This window comes from Metopolophium dirhodum, chromosome 1 (assembly GCF_019925205.1).
Source record: "Metopolophium dirhodum isolate CAU chromosome 1, ASM1992520v1, whole genome shotgun sequence".
Taxonomy (NCBI): domain Eukaryota; kingdom Metazoa; phylum Arthropoda; class Insecta; order Hemiptera; family Aphididae; genus Metopolophium; species Metopolophium dirhodum.
In genome coordinates, this window is record NC_083560.1 from 57,465,153 (window position 1) to 57,482,499 (window position 17,347).

The 17,347-nt window shown below is 28.3% G+C and overlaps 2 protein-coding genes across 5 annotated transcripts; one reads left to right on the forward strand and one right to left on the reverse strand.

The window, feature by feature from the left end:
* Nucleotides 1-470: 470 nt before the first annotated feature.
* On the forward strand, nucleotides 471-4,654 carry LOC132936279 (mannose-1-phosphate guanyltransferase alpha-A). 4 transcript variants are annotated; one of them, XM_061002973.1, is made up of 9 exons: nucleotides 471-663; nucleotides 724-986; nucleotides 1,048-1,303; nucleotides 1,409-1,686; nucleotides 1,777-1,972; nucleotides 2,046-2,478; nucleotides 2,651-2,755; nucleotides 4,073-4,244; nucleotides 4,322-4,654. In XM_061002973.1, exons 2-9 carry the CDS (start codon nucleotides 947-949, stop codon nucleotides 4,420-4,422), a joined length of 1,581 nt encoding a protein of 526 aa, XP_060858956.1. In that variant the 5' UTR covers nucleotides 471-663; nucleotides 724-946; the 3' UTR covers nucleotides 4,423-4,654. The 4 variants fall into 4 exon arrangements, with proteins under 4 accessions (XP_060858956.1, XP_060858957.1, XP_060858958.1 ...); XM_061002974.1 differs by having other exon boundaries at nucleotides 2,049-2,478; XM_061002975.1 differs by having other exon boundaries at nucleotides 1,777-1,963.
* Nucleotides 4,655-8,007: 3,353 nt separating this feature from the next.
* LOC132936524 (dnaJ homolog shv) lies at nucleotides 8,008-13,006 on the reverse strand. The gene is made up of 6 exons (XM_061003263.1): nucleotides 12,696-13,006; nucleotides 10,018-10,402; nucleotides 9,796-9,938; nucleotides 9,417-9,618; nucleotides 8,829-9,039; nucleotides 8,008-8,392 (listed from the first exon to the last, which is right to left on the reverse strand). Exons 1-6 carry the CDS (start codon nucleotides 12,761-12,763, stop codon nucleotides 8,328-8,330), a joined length of 1,074 nt encoding a protein of 357 aa, XP_060859246.1. The 5' UTR covers nucleotides 12,764-13,006; the 3' UTR covers nucleotides 8,008-8,327.
* Nucleotides 13,007-17,347: the final 4,341 nt, after the last annotated feature.

The following is a 17,347-nucleotide window of genomic DNA, read 5'->3' on the forward strand; positions in this document are numbered from 1 at the left end:
TTTTTTAAATAATAATATTATTTATAAATATAAATAAAATATAACATAATGAAAACCGTTTTTTTTATACATAATGACTATTAAAATGTAAATTAATATGAAAACATTTGGGGGTGCTAATTTCAAAATTGGGCCCCCCCCCCCCAAATTGCGCCTATGACTGTAGGTAGGTATAATTATATTTATATATATATAGTTATTATTACGTAGTTTAATATTTCAAAATTGGTCGACGGTAGTCGTGATCTGTCTACAGAGAAATGTTTACGAATGAAGTAGGTAATAGTTACCTACCACCCAGGCTTCTGACTTACCCTAAACGTGGTAATGCTCGCCGCTCGGAATTCAGCTTGATGTTGTGTTCTAACTTAACCCGCGGCATTTTGTTCATCATACTTATCAGTTATCGCGGGTTCGCGGCCTCCCGCACGTGATAACATTTGTGACGGTTGTCGTTGCTTACAATATTTGTTGATAATAATCCATTCTCGTGATAGCTGATCAAGTCAACCGTTGGCCACGACTGACGTGAGTAAGTTCAATATTATTATTATTATTTCTCGTTGCTGACTGCTGAGTGCTGTAATTCCTATTGAACTATTGAACTCCCAAAGTCCCAAGTGCTAATTGTCAATTGCCATGCGCCACTTTCGATAACGCACCGTAAGTTGTAACATTATTTATCGTATCATGTAATAATATACAATCGCTTTTATTTTCTAGCTGTTTCCGTGTATGTGGTATCTTTGATCATAATCAATATAACAGTAACAACAATAGTTTCGACAGTCGTGGTACTTCAGAATTGTGTTCGTGGCATGGCACCTCGTCCCGTGTGCGTAAAACCAACTGTACTCTGCAATAAATAACAGTCATCATCAACTCGGTTTTGCGCTGTTTGTTGTCGTCGTATTTTTATTACCGAACATAGTAGGTACGAACGATCATGCTTAAAGCCGTAATATTGATCGGCGGTCCGTCTAAAGGTAAGTTATAACATTTTTATCGTGTTCCGTTCTTGTTATTAGATCTTTTGAATTTTTACAGGCACTCGATTCCGTCCCCTTTCGTTGGATGTACCTAAACCGCTTTTTCCCGTGGCTGGCCTACCTGTTGTTCAGCACCACATAGATGCGTGTTACCGTCTGGGTCAACAACGTAATTCAATTCCTGAAGATGATAGTAAGAGCAATGTCAGCAACTATTGTGTAGCCGAGGTGCTTTTATTGGGATATTACGGAGATGATGAACTGGCAGACTTTTTACTTACTGCCACTCAGAGTTATCCATCACTGCGAATTAAGTATGGTTTTGCTAACTAATACCTACTTATATAAGAAGCATATTATCTTATTTCCTATATTTTTCTCATTTTGTATTAATCCTCAAACAACTGTGATATGTATAGGTACCTACGCGAACCTGATGCTTTAGGTACAGCTGGTGGCCTATATCATTTTCGTGATACGATTCTTGCTCCGTTAGGCAATAGTGATGGCAGTGAAGGTGAACAAGTGCAGGCATTTTTTGTAATGAATGGTGATGTTTGTGCTGATTTTCCATTAGATGAGATGCTTGATATGCACTTCAGTAATAATAGTCTTCAGTCACAGCATCAACAAAAACAACCAGTGCTAATTACTGTTATGGCTACTGAAACCACTCGTCAACAATCTGTTCACTATGGTATGCTATATAATATATTATTAATATGTGATAAGTTAGCTCAATGACTAAAATCTTTTATTTTTAATAATATATTCATTTATTATGTAGGATGCATGGTTGTAGACAAAGAAACAAATATCATACAACATTATGTTGAGAAGCCATCTACATTTGTTTCAAATACAGTGAACTGTGGTGTTTATTTGTGTTCCCCACGGTTATTTGATACTATAGCAGAAATTCATTTAGAAATGTCCAACAGTAATGGAAATGGTACTCAACAACATACCACAAGGTATACTAGGTAATAGGTGAACACAGTAAGAATTTAAAATAGAAGTTCCTTAATTTACAAATAAATTTTACTCTGTTTATAGCAGTAATAAAAATAATAATAACCTACAGCAGCAACAGAAGCCGTCTGAAGAACGAGTTGCTGCTGCCATGGTCATGTGGATGGAGCAAGATGTACTACGTAGACTAGCAGGAGAATCTGGAAGTGGTTGCAGTAGTGGTGGTGATGGTGGTAGCAGAATAAAGAAGGATGCTGTATGTAGTGGAGTGGCATTGGCAGCAACCACACGTAACTGGTGGTCCCAATTGAAGACTGCTGGTGCAGCAATCTATGCAAATCGTCACTACTTAGCATTGCGTCAACAACGGCAACGGTTACTACAACGAGAATCAATTGATTTACCATTGCCTTCACCAGTAAAATGTCGATTGGCAACTGCAGATCCTAAAGGTGGATATTCAACTATTGGAAATGTGTATGTGCATCCGTCAGCTCAAGTGCACCCAACTGCATTAGTTAGTTACCTTTTATTTCATATTTCATATTAATTTTTAATTCAAATATTAAAAATTAAAATGTTTAATATTTTTTACAATAACTTACAAAATATTTGTATTTGTAGTATTTGTTAATAGTTTTTAAATTTTAGTACCTATATTATGATTAAATTGTTTTTGTTATTAATAGCTAGGTCCAAATGTAAGTGTAGGGGAAGGAGCATGTATTGACCAAGGTGTACGCATTAAGGAGTCTATTGTGCTACAAGATGCTGTCATTGGTCAACATAGTCTGGTAATGAACACTATGAAATTACTACTATTTTAAATTAAAAAATAATAATTTAATAGGATATGAAAATTTGATTTAAACCAAAATGTTGCCATTAATTGTACAGTATATTGTATATAGGACCTACTTACTATAGGTAGTTAATTAGTTTATACTCTGTCTCAAAAAAGAACAATCACTTTTTGCGCATTGTGATTGATGTGATTGGTGCATCTAGAATCACGTGATCACGCTTACACTGGGTTGTTAATGGGAGATATGCAGCACTGACAAAAGTCTGTCAGCTGACTGATTATTCTCTTTTGAGACAGAGTACAGAATGAATATTTTTTTTGTACATATATATTTATTTTTTTCATATACAGTTGTCACCCAATAATTCAAACCTCTATAATTCAAAAAACTCCATTAATCAAACTAAACGCTTGGTCCTCTAAGAAAACCTGTATAATTAGAAAAAAATACATGTATTTCGATCCCCTCGACAATTTGAAATGTCTGTCGGTGGTTTATCGACTTTAATTGTATAATTTTACCAAAATATACCTCTGCAATTGGTAAACAGTTGTTGAAATTGAATATAACATAGTCAGTCTGATTATGGGTTCTGTAAAGTCACTCAGCGATAAAAAGAAAGTGATTGCGGCATCTGAAGCTGGTGAAAAAATCTTACTACATTGACTTATTTACTTTAATAACATATTATTAAATGTCAAAATAAATGTATGATAAATTAAATAATAAATACTATGTATGTATGCAATAACATTTTCATTACTCATTAAATTGAAAACCTCTATAAATCTAATTTTTAGTTCAGTCCCCTGAATTTCGAATTATCGAGTGACGACTGTATTGCACTTAATAATATTGAGTGTATAAAATTTCATATTTTTTTTTCCTTATGTAATCAGCTATAATTTTGTATAAAATGTAATATTTCTTTTGTAAGAATTTACATTAAATCAGTTTACATGTTAACTAAAATAGAAACAATATACTAAAGGTAAATAAAATATCCTTCAGTTTAAATTGGTGATTGTGTTAATTATCAATATTTAGAAAAAATTTATATGATGGCGTTAAAACGTTTTAAAATCCATGAATACTCTCTTCATATTCCTACACATAGTTTAAGTTATTTTATTTACCAGTAAAAATACAAGCATCCATGGATATAAAACCGTTTTAACACTATCAAAACGTTTAGTATTAATTTATTGTTCAATTGATTTGTATATAATTATAAAAATGTATTTTAGTTAGAAATGCCCTAGTAGGATATCATTCTTATAATATTTTACGAATTAATGTACTTAGGTGATGCACAGTATTATAGGTAGACGTGCTAAAGTTGGTGCTTGGTGCCGTGTAGAAGGTAGTGCAGCGTGCTCAGACCCTAATCCTAATGTGGCATATGCCAAAATGACACCTCAGCTGCCATTATTTAATGCTTTAGATGGTCGCCTCAATCCATCCATAACTATACTTGGTTGGTTTTATTTCTTAACATATTTTTTATTTGTATAACAATGATTGCATTACTAAAAACTTACTGTCATAATATAGGTTGTGGAGTCAATGTCGAATCTGAGGTGGTATTATTGAACAGCATTGTGTTACCTTACAAGACGTTAACCAGAAGTTATAAAAACGAAATAATATTGTGATCCTTGCATAGTTGAATTTTGTGTATCGTATAAAATTTAGAAAACCATTATTGATAAATAAATTATGATGTACAATTATTATTGTTTTAAATGTGATTATTAATTTTGTGGGTATACTTATATGTTATATCCTTATTAATTATTTATTGTTAACTGTTACGTTAGTGTATTTTGCGTATTACTATTACATAAACATTTTATACTAAATTATAATTATATTTTTTCCTTTTTATGATCATTTTTTTTTATATATAATATTTATCTATCTTCTTATATATATTATATAATGATCCGGAATTAAATATTGATAATCACTTATCAGGTATGATATCATCACGGCCTTAGAAGATAAGGTCGGGACTCTGCTTATTATTGTGCCCGCTTACAGAGGACATTTTAGTACTTATTTCTGCATTTTCCTATTTACCAACTTACCATCGGTCATCGGCTGCAAAGTGGCAACATTGTTACAAATTTAAAAAAAACATCGCTCCGCTCGACGCTCAGATCTCAGAATCTAAAACCGGTCACCAATTAATAATTAAGTATTAACTAAATAAAATAAATAAATAAATTGATGATAATGAATAATGATTTACTTTAATAATTAACCATATTATATTTTATTGTTTTAATATTTACAAATATTTACAGTACAATTTCAACGTTTGGGGCAGTAGGTACTTTCATGTATTATGTCGAATATAACTTAGCAATTTTTTTTTTATTACGATTCAATTTTTTATTTTTATGATTTACTTGATGGGAAAACTGCCTCATTCTCATACGTATGTAATATATAACTACCAAAGAAATTATATCAGTGGCATGTGTAGAACATGGGAAACTTAATTTGTGTTCACTCAATATTTCTTCTAAAATAGAAGAAAGTTATATTTAGATGTATTAATCGTCCGTGGGTTATTTTTATAATTCCATGTCCGTATACAAATTACAAATTAATATCTATTTATGGCTCTATATTATTAAATATACAGGATGATTCACCAAGCATGTTTAGTGGAGATACAAACTTCTGCTTTTCAAATGAGAACAACCCCTTTTCAACTGTAAATTATACAGTGGATAATTTTTCTGAAATTTTTGACGTATCAAAATCAAAATTCGAACTTGTAGTTTTTGAGTTAATAATTAAAGGAAAAAATAGGGGTGAGCATGCTTGGTGAATCACTCTGTATAATACAATATTACTGTTTTCTCATTTCAATTACGATAATAATAATTTATTGTGATGTTTAATTTTCGTTTGCCGCTAAAATATTTTTAATTTTATTCATAACCTCAATAAAGTTCAGACCGAGGTGCCTAATAAATTAGCGGCGAAAAACTCAACTAAAAGGTCCTCTCTAAGCGACCGAATTGATTAACGTTGTTAAAATAAATAGGGAAGTGTCCCGACCTTATCTTCTAGGCAGTGGATATCATTATGGAGTTGGAAAAGAGCTTATCACTCATCAGTATGACCATCTAGTGATGATTTTATGAAACATACTTAAAAACAGTTAAAATTATTTTCAATATTTCAAGAAGGGTAAAAGTTTCAAGGTGGAAATATTTCAAAGTGAAAATTTTATGTGCAATATTTCACTCTTAACCCTATACCCAAGTAAACACTGTGTCGAGGAAAACAGATCTCAAGGGGTGCACTGAATAATAAGTATTAAATTATAGAGGTTTGATTAAGTATCTTATTAGATTTTGAGATTGAGTCAGATATTTTAATATTTTGGACCAATTAGAATCAGCCAAAACACTTAGAGGCGGGTTTCCACTATACACAAAAAATGTACAGCTATGTCCGTATGTAATAATACGGTATCATGGTTAATCTTGTGCTAACCAGGAACTGGAACCTTTTGAATGGTAATCGGTCAAAATATCCAAATTTATCCGTTTTTACGTAAATTAGTAGATTACACTTTACTTTGTAATATACTGCAAAATATACTGCACACATATTAGTCAAATAGTCAAATAATATAAAATAAAATGTAAAACAAGTTGTTTTTATGAATACAGTATACACACAATGAAATAAAATAAAATATTAAATAATTTGCTAAAAACATGACTACCTGCACTATTTTCTAAAAAATTGGAAAAACGTTTTATAAAAATAAAAATACACACATCATTGTAAAATCAATACATTCATCGCTCCGCTCAGAATCTAAAATTTTCTGAATATTAAATTTTAAAATTAGTTAAACCTATATACACTGCATTACTAATAGTAAAACAAATTTTGCACGCACATTAATATAAAATAAAATGTAAAATAATTTTAAAACACGTCTTGTCGATAATTTAAACGATAAGATACCTACATAATATTATACCATGGCGTCTCGTGAAATTTCCAGGTTGAAACACTATAATATTATTACATTTTACCTTTATCGTAGTACGTAGGTGCGTGTATGTATCTTTGAGCTGAGCTTGGCGAGCCTTGTTAATATTATATATATTGTAATTAATATATATATACAAATATATCAACAACAATTAAAAACTCAATGCAAGGGTTTGACTAATGTGAGTGCAGTATAATTTGTGATATTATTACTATTAGTAATTAGTAATTACTAATTGTACCTACATTTTTGGAAAATAGTGTAATATTGTATGGAATACCTATATTATATCATATATTTATATTTATATTATTATCATATATTAGTATATTTTTATAATTAAATAATTTGATATTTTAGCTAATTTTATTTCAAAGTAAAGTATAATCTACTAATTTATGTAAAAACGGATAAATTTGGATATTTTGTCCAAGATTGCTTTTGAACTTGTCTCTCCCCCCCCCCCCCCCCAACAATGTCCTTTGGAGCTGCTCCGGCAACTACATTGGTATCCAGAGTTCATAGACCACTATAAATCAATGAAATAAGTTTATCAACAACAATATCGTTATTTTATTATTTCCCCAAGTTTAATGTTAAAGTTACGATATTATCGTGTTAAATATCAATTCTTTTTATAAATAATTAATAATTTGATAATTCATGAAACAAAATATAACAATTATTAATTATAAATAGTTTGTAATAATTAAAAATATACCTATATAAAAAAATAAAACATTTAAAGAGAAAAGTGTTAATTATTTCTGAATTGAATCATATACATACAAACAAGCTAACCTAACTACACAAATATAAAATGTGACAAATCATTAAAGACATTTTTAGTTTTTATTAATAAATTGAAAACACGTCATTACATTTTTTAATCTTGCAATTTTAAATTGTATTCAATTTCTTTATTTTCTTCTAAAATTTTATATTTATCACCCAACAATCAGGATACATTATGACATCATAAGAAATTATAATAATATGTTTATAATTGGATAGGAATCCACATATATAAGAAACATTGTGAGTGGAACAATGGAAGTGCCTAAGCATCTCAAAAATATATAATTATAGGAGCATTTGACAATTAATATTTTATGCTTTTTCTTAATTATCAGATTTAAAAAAAAAAATTATCGACTTTACCAATTAATAGAATATTTTAAACATATTTGGACCTGGTAATACACACAGATAATAGGTAATAACTGTATTTTGTAAATATTAATACTACATAAAATAGCTTACATGTATATACATTTCAAGGGCAGTAATTATAGAATGCTTATTGTGAATAAAAATAAATACATGACCCTTATTAATTATTCAGTTATTTGGTACAAACCATGGGCCGTTTAAGTATGCACATTGCACAATTAACTTTATAAATAATTTCATAAGCACACATTTATTTTAGTAAATAATTTAAATATAAATCTACATCATTTACATCACAGAATTATAAAAAGAAAAATATCTTTTGTGGCACTCATGACTTGAAAGATATTCTTCTCCTCAGTATCCATCCAGACCGTTGTATAATTTATTGATCGAGTTTTCTCCCAATATTCTTTTGAGATCTATTAAATAAACATTTTAAATATTAACTGTAATAAATTATATTGTATTATCTTGTTTGAAATTTATTAAAATAGTATTTAAAACATTGATCACTATTATGTATTAATTTAAGCTGGTCGCAGAGAGTGGTCAAAATATTTAATACCTCCCTCCCATAGATAGTCCCATGGAAAAATGACAAACCTGAATCTTAGACTAAAAATTTAAAAAACTTGAGTTTCCAACAACAATCAAACTTATTGGAAACCAGTGTGACAGCACGAATGAATGGAAAATAAAGTGGCAGAACTCTAATATAGATTACTGCAGTCTAATTAAGAGCCTGGATAGCCCAGTTTCTGGACTACATCTAACTACATTTAGAATCTGATGTTAAATAGTTAAATAGTATTAAAAAGTTAATGATGTAATTTAAATTATTAAAATATAAGTTACCTTCTTTGTCTTGTTCTGTGAAGTCATCTTTAGGAAACTGGACGTCAATAGTGATGATGAGATAACCATGTAGGTTATTGTTTTCATAGTTGGGCATACCTTCACCTTTTTTACGAATTTTTGCTCCAGGCCAGGTTACAGTATTTCGTTCTATAAGAATTTTTCGACCATCTAATTGGGTTAACTCTGTTTGGAAGCCAACTAATGCGTCCTAAAAATAAATTGTTTTAATATAGGTACAATTAAAAATTACTCAAAACCTAACTCCTACCAAATATATTGTACAGTAAACAAATGGCATGTTTACTATGAGCCAAATCAATGCATTTAGTATTTACGTTAGTAGAAATATGACTAAAATGTTCATTATATTTATTTTAACTAAATTTAATATTTAATAAAAAATGTTTATACAGTTAGATTAGTCGGTCAAATTTTATTTTATTAAATTTTTTTGAATTTTATGATTATTTTTATTACACATTAACTTAAAAAATTAGATATAACACAGAAAAAAATAATTAATAAATCAGGAAATATATTTTCTTGAAGAATTTTCAAATAATTTCATAAAAATGAATTAATTACCTGTAATGTAATAGTTAGGTTAGTGTATAAATCATCGCCTCGCCTTTCAAAAACTGAATGAGGTAATGTTTTTATTTTAAAAACAAGATCACCAGGTTCTCCATCAATATGTGGCTCTCCTTCTGCAGTAAACTTAGTTTCTTGGCTATCTTTCATACCCGGTTCTATTTCTATTTCTAACATGCTTTCTTCAGTAACCATTCTAAAAAATATATCAAGTAAATGTCCTTAATTAATTTTATTTAAAATATATTATGTTTAATTATAGTATTTTTTAAATTGTCAATAAATCACTTTTAGGTTATTATAATATAAAAGTCAAGTTTTGGAAACTTATAGTAGTTTTTTAAATTGTTACTAAAAAAAAAATAAAACTTACTTTACATTGGGACATTCATCACAAACATTTTGTTGCATCATTTGAAAACGACCAGGGCCCAATTGTTTGGTGATCATCTCTTGGCGACAATTACATTGTCTTGTACCATGAGCTGGTTTTATAACCGGTTTGTTTCTTGTTACCTAGACAATCCAAAAATATTTTTAATATATGAACAAAAATTATATTTTTTAAATTAAGATAATAATTATAAATTTATACCTGCACAAAGTTACCATTGTATAATTCTTCTAAGGAAACATGTAAGTCAAGAACTATAGTTCCACCCTTTGGAATTTCTTTTTGTCCAGGCGATTCATCAAAATGAAAACCAAAGTCTCCAAAGAAACTGGCGAATGGATCATGTCCCGCAGCCATGCTGTCCTTTTTAACGCACTGTTCACCACACCTATCGTAGTCTTTACGCATTCTTTCATCAGATAATACTTCATATGCATTTCGTAACTTTGAAAATTTTTCTGTGGCTTCTGGATCATCTTGATTTTTATCTGGATGAAGCTGTTTAGCCATTTTTCTAAATGCTGATTTTATATGATTCTGCTTGGCTGAGCGTGGTACATTCAATATATCATAGTAGTCATTTGAACTGTAATCATAATAGATTATGGTTTAATGAATATCTACATATACATATTCTAATAAACTTTTTTTTTAAAACATATAGCAATATCTTTAAATTGACTTGGTTTAATTTGTGATTAAGGATCACATTTATTTTTAAATTTTTAAATGAAAATACATTCATCGCTTCGCTCAGAATCTAAAATACTAATTAAGGTTAAAAATAAATTTTTATTATCGGACATTTTACTAGTTTTATAAACAATACTTAAAAGTTTAAATAAATTTATTAATACTGTTGTGAATTATTTGTTGTTTTATTTTGTTGGAATCAAATGTTAAATTATTATCCATTTTTAAATAAAGCTTGTTTACATATGTAAAGGATGCATCAATTTAATTTGTTAGGAAATGATGATCTTGTTCTATCTTATTTTTATTGTAGCTAAGTTTAGTTTAAAATGTAAATTACATAGTGGTGATTGATTATCTTATTATGTTACTTATTACTCTAAAAAAAGTTATAATAAAAGTAAGAAAATCTATTACATTATCTATTATTAAAGAAATTAGGAAAAATATTTATAAACAGGGTTAAGGTTTTGAAGGAATGTATCTTACTAATCAAAAAAACACTTGAAATATAAAAAAGGCATTTTATTAATTGTAAAATATAACAAATAAAAGTTTTTATTATTTTTATTGTTTCTACCAATTGATTTTTGCGTAAAGCTTACAAATATTTTCAATTCTTTAGAAAAAACATAGACAGTTCTGCTAAGGACTCAAAATATTTTTGTTCAATAAAGATTGTTAAAAATCATTTTTCATTATCCACTGGAGTTCTTGGTATGATAATGATATATGTGGGTACCATAAATACTTTCTAATGTATTATTTTAAACTTATTTTCTTTGAAAACTCTTAATGTTTTGTACCATGAAAACTTATAAAATTATTTTGATAAAATCTTAAATGATAATTTAACATAAAATATCAAAAAAAGAAAGATTAAAGCAATGCACATGCGTTTATATGAAGAAAAAGAAAAATTAAGTTTGTACCAGTTTATTAGAAATTAAATGAAATACATTAACAAAATGGTAAGTATTATTTTTCTATCTTTTAAATCTAATCCAAACCTTATTTTATACGTAACTTATTTAATACAATTTTGTGTTATTTCTTTATTATTTTTGATAATTTTAAATAAGAATACAAAATATTATCATTTATGATATTTAGGTTTATATAAGGTATGGTATATAGTATCTTATTTTTTTTTAATGTACAATAATTAGATAATCTTTAAGTTATATTTTAAGCATAGTCGTAGGCCTATGTTTTATATTATATCCAATTGTAGATCAAATTAACTAGAATACATGGATGAAACAAAATATATTTTCTTTTTAAAAAAGCGTTTAGGTAATTGATATTATTCCGTATTTATTATTTAACAAGATTAATACGTATTTTCATATTAAAGTTAACTATCGATTATCCGCAGAATAGGGTGGCACGGCAACCACGGATAAGTAAATTTTCATATTGGGAGGCAAAACCTTAACAAAAATGTCAATTGTTCGATTTTAAATATGATAGGATGGGGAATTGTTAATCTGCAATGCAGCTTTCTGGGGTATGTTTTGAGACTTGAGATGTTCTCTATCTTGCGGAAAAACAATTGGTGGAACTGTTAATGATTTCTTATAAATACATATTACACATAATTAAGGATGAACAAGATTTTACTAGGTATACATTTTATACAGGATAAATTTTTGTACAGCAGCACTTTTGACTATAATTTTAGTAGTTAAGATGTGTTTTACATATAGTAAATACTAATAAATAAAATGATTAAGTTTAAATACACCAATAAGTTCCCACATCATATTACAATATTGGTTATATAAAAAAAAAAAAGAAAAAGAATATTTAAAATGTTTTTTATTCAAAACATACAAGAAATATGTGAATATAAATGAGTATTATTTTATTCAATATATTATTATATCCGTGCTCATAGATTAATCATAATTAGATATCATAATTCATAACTAAGATATGTAGTTAAGTATCAAGTACTGTAGGTATTTGTTACTTAGGAAGACCTTTAATTTGTTTTTAAAACTACTAAATATTATATAAAAATGCTTTATTTATATATTCTTCGGTATATTTATGCACAATATACACAGAATCACTTAATACTCATCATAGGCGTTATGCCGTTATCGTTGCGTTATCGTTATACTAATTAAACAAAGTATTTTATGTATTATATGTACATGTATGTAGGTAAATATACTTACTTGCAAAATGCCAAAATGGAAAACGTCAACAAATTGTAAACGACGAATAAAACGTAATTTAAAAACATTTTATTTAATTTGTATATAACCAAAAAACCAATAAGACGGACAAGTTAGATTTACCAGTGACTAGAAATCAAAAATCGTCAAACAGGTACTTTACTATTTCCCTAACAAATCAGTAACATAAATTTGATCATACATAAATCCATTTTAAAAACTTCACATTTCACATACGATCACTTTCCGCGAAGCATAAAATGTCTCAGTTTCACTAGTCTTTGACTCGTTTTCAAATAATATACGCGTTGTGTCAACCTCCGGTTGATATTGTAATCAAAAGTAATGTGGGCGATTTTGATTGGCCGGCTGCTGTTTTCCCCTCCGGTCGATCCGTATCACACGGTTGTACGACTCTCGCATATTTATCTACGCACTACACACAAACGATATCGTCGAGCGTGGAAGAAAAATAATCGAAACTACCTCCAAACGACAAGTATCGGAAGCGGAATGGCTGAAGCTGAACGCTGACGAAGGTTATTAATAATTAATCTACCCGGCCTCCTGGCGTAGCTTAAGAATATAGTATGACTTATATATATATACATATATATGACTATATCAGAAAACTACATGTAAGTATATAACCGCAATACTACATAGGCGACAAGCGTGTCGTTAGGTACCCTTTTCGTAGGTCGTGCACAAGCTTAGGTACTATAATATAATATGAATATTATGAAACCAGCTAGGCGGTATCATTACAATATGTACATAGTTTGACCGTCAAAAAAAAAAAAGATCATTACCTTATTGTGAGTACTCACAGAAAATAATAATTAATAATTAATAAAAGATATGAAAATGAAAATGACAATTTTAATATTTTAAAAAAAACCGCAATGTTGTTCTTACATTTACACACGTTTCGTCAAATTTCGCAGCTCGTGTATATTCATGATAGGCACGGCCTGCAGACACACCTATCGCCTATATTTATGATAATGTATAGGTACCTAAAAATTATAATATAAATATTTACTATTAAGTAATAAGTATCTACTAGGTATATATAGTACAATTTAGGTGCTGTGTAAACTAAATTTATGAAACATAGAGAAACACGATTTAGGTAATATACTAAGAATTATTAAAACAGTTATTATATCGCCATTCGCCGTTAAAACATTTTTATTAGGCAATTTAGCCTATTACCTATAGCGTATGAATATATTATTATGTATGATACCTACTTTTATATAAACCATTATTTAAATGTAAAAACCTAGAAGTCATTCCACTGTAACCCGGGTATTCGAGTGGGTGAATGTAAGTTCCTCAGGGCGTACACTAGATGCCTCCCGAAGTCAAAAAGGTCAATAATTTTTATACGAATCGCATCCGACTATATGTATATACGAGTTGCCTCCCTACGTAATCCTAAATTTTATTGTAAGCGAAAAGGGTCTAATACTAGTTGCCTCCTAATTGTAGATAGGTACATATAAAATTATCAAATATTTTTTAGTGTAAATCTAGTATATTATACGTAATACTGATGTTATTTAACTAAAATATATATACATATTTTCAAAACCCTAATGACTTAGTATAAAACAATGTATAATGTATAAACATGAAACATAATATGAAAAATAATTAATTTGATTTAGTATTTCTGAAATTATTATTATTATTATTATTATTAGTTAGTAATGGACTTTATGAACCACCACTTAATTCTATACGGGAGGCAACTAGTGGGAAAATTCTTGGGAGGCAACTCGTATTTAATTATGAACTACCAGGTCATCAGAGGCAACTAGTGTATATTAACCTTTTTATTTACGATAAGGATGGGAGACAATTTGTATATTTTGGAAGGTAACTAGTATGCACTCAATGCACCGGTTCCTCCACGAGACCTATAGCAGCTAAAAAAAATACATGTGTTAATTCCTACACGATAGAAAAAGGTAGGTAAATATTATGTAAGTTCCTACACGGTAAAAAATAGGTGCGTATATTATAGTTTTTATACGATTATAAAAATGAGATGTGTTAGTTCCTACATACTAAAAAAAAATGCGTAGGTACCTAGGTATATTAGTTTCTGCACGGCGGAAAAATTATTATGCAAGTTCTTAGTTTCTATAATTACACAGTAAAATAAAGTTCCAATGTCAGTAAGTGTCTTCTAAGGATATAATTTAATACAAGCCAAGATATTTTGAAAATTATATCATTTGGTGTAAATTGTTAATTTAAATATTTAAAAATAAATCTAAGCTTAGGTAGGTATCCATTTTTGAATAACAACAAAAGAACGAATTTGATTTTTTGGAAACAGCGGGTGTTGAATAAATATTACGGTTTTCCGGGTTTTTCGTTAGTTTTTCGAATTATTATTAGAATATGCTGAGAATTTTCAACTTTTGACTTCCCAAATTATCAACTAGACTCCATTTTCTACTTGAAACCACCCTCAAAGTTGATGATTGAAGCATTTTTACTGTTCTAAAAGATGGTGGTACAAAAAAAAAACAATTACCAATTTCAAAATCTAATACTAATTAATTCATATACTCAATGGTCTAATACTGCAATGGTTAATGGTACATTGTACGCATCTATGTATCAAAGTAATGAAAATGAATATTATAATCACGAGTGATGAGAACAGTCTCTTCTGTTGGAATTCGGTTTATTTCCCGAATCTTTTATTCAATTTTCTATTTTTTTAAGCTCATGGATTATGATATAACATATAATATGTACCTATTTTAATGAAATGATAAACAACCAATGTCCACCGAGTACTTAAAGAACTAAATAGGTCATTGCCAACTGGTATAATAGCACGGAATAGATTATAGAATCAGAATTATTTGTCGATCGTAGGTACCTTTATAATTTTTAATGTGTATCACTGAAAAAAAGTATCGTTGTAGGAACCAAAATATAGAAATGGTAGCTGTGAAATTTAGTTGCCTCAGTGACAACATTACGTTCAGTTAAGTATACAAACTGATTTGTGTTGATTTTATATTGTTGGCGGAACAATATATATTAAGCACTTGTAACTGAATACATTTGATTACATGTACAAAATAATTAGTATTAATAACATAATTTAATTGAATGTTTAGTTTGACACACTGTTTACCTTAATCAATCAATTTGTGATTATTACATTTTACGTAAGTACCTCATAATATTTATTTTGTAATAAATGAACTGAACAATAAATATTGGTTTTGTTACAAATAGTTTTGTATTATTATTTATTAATTAAAGCCCCTGTCTTAATCTCCAACATTTAGTTAAAAATAACATTCTGTTGTATGTGCATAATGAAATGTAATAATACAATACCTACAACTTTAGTTATGTATAACAAAACAGCAATGAACAAAAACGAAATTGTTTTTATAACAAATTACTTAGTTAAGTAAATCAATATGTCTGATAGAACCAACAATTTTTTGTTTGGGCTTACACTTTGTCATCTTACAAAATAATTTTGTAATTTGAAAAGTTATATTTTTTTCAGTGTAGCTTGTCTCTTTGTGTAATTTGGTGTAATATTTTTAAGTACAAAAGACAAAACGGTTCCTAGGTACTACTTTATTATTAAAATGAAAAATTAAATAAACAAAATAAACAGAGGTACCTACGGGCTACGAGGGTTCTGAACTTATATAATTTACGTTCAGTACCTGGTTGGAATTTTGTGAATACCTAAATTAGGTACTGTTAAACCCAACATTGCGTATATTACTGCAAATACGGTGTACCTATGTTATATAATATATTTATATACATATATACTACCAGGTACCTATGCCTGATTCAGCGTTGTATACTTGTATACTTTCCTATAAAGTTACACGAGGTACCAGTTATACCTTAATAGTTAACTGCCCTGTAAATACAATTTATATTACATAATAGGTATCCAAATTAAATTTAAATTAGCTTTTAAATAGATATCTTATTTATAAAGAAATATACTGGATTAATTCATAATAATGTATAACTACATCTGGTCTTGCGTAAGATCTCAGTTTTTCCTTAATTTTTAATTTATTATTTTTACTTTTGACCCCCCCCCCCTCTAAGTACCAACTAGATTCACTTTACTACAAGATGCTGTTGAAGAAAATTGAAGAATTTTTACTGTCCCAAAAGGTGATGATGGACACAAATAATGATAAAAAAGAATAAAAAAAAAAACACACATTATTGTAAAATCAATACATTTATTGCTCCTCTTGGAATCTAAAATTTAAAATATATTAATTGATTATGACAAAAAAAAATATTAGTATTAATCTCCGGTAACACTGAAAACCTGTAAAAAAGCTAATAAGTCTATATTATATATTATATTGTCTATATATTATATATTCATAAAAATACTTCGTTCTCATTCCTATACAAAATATTTTATAAATAATTTGACATTTAAATATATAGAAAAGTTTAAAAAAATTAATTAATGATAATAATATCATATTATAACCATTCATTATTTTAAAAAGTTTTAACTTTTTTTCATATAGGTAATTTTATACAGTTAAAAAAAACATTTTTGATATTTAAATATTTTTAAAAATCATATTAAATAATATAGGTACACTTTTCTT

What these genes read in the sequence shown, in the direction of transcription:
- LOC132936279 (XM_061002973.1), top strand. Translation starts at nt 947, where the DNA reads ATGCTTAAAGCCGTAATATTGATCGGCGGTCCGTCTAAAG. An exon ending in TCAACAATCTGTTCACTATG is followed by an intron (nt 1,687 to 1,776) that starts GTATGCTATATA and finishes TTTATTATGTAG; the next exon opens with GATGCATGGTTGTAGACAAA. An exon ending in TCCATCCATAACTATACTTG is followed by an intron (nt 4,245 to 4,321) that starts GTTGGTTTTATT and finishes GTCATAATATAG; the next exon opens with GTTGTGGAGTCAATGTCGAA.
- LOC132936524 (XM_061003263.1), bottom strand. Translation starts at nt 12,763, where the DNA reads ATGTTTTTAAATTACGTTTTATTCGTCGTTTACAATTTGTTGACGTTT. An exon ending in ACAATGGTAACTTTGTGCAG is followed by an intron (nt 9,939 to 10,017) that starts GTATAAATTTAT and finishes TGGATTGTCTAG; the next exon opens with GTAACAAGAAACAAACCGGT. An exon ending in ACCTAACTATTACATTACAG is followed by an intron (nt 9,040 to 9,416) that starts GTAATTAATTCA and finishes ATTTATTTTTAG; the next exon opens with GACGCATTAGTTGGCTTCCA.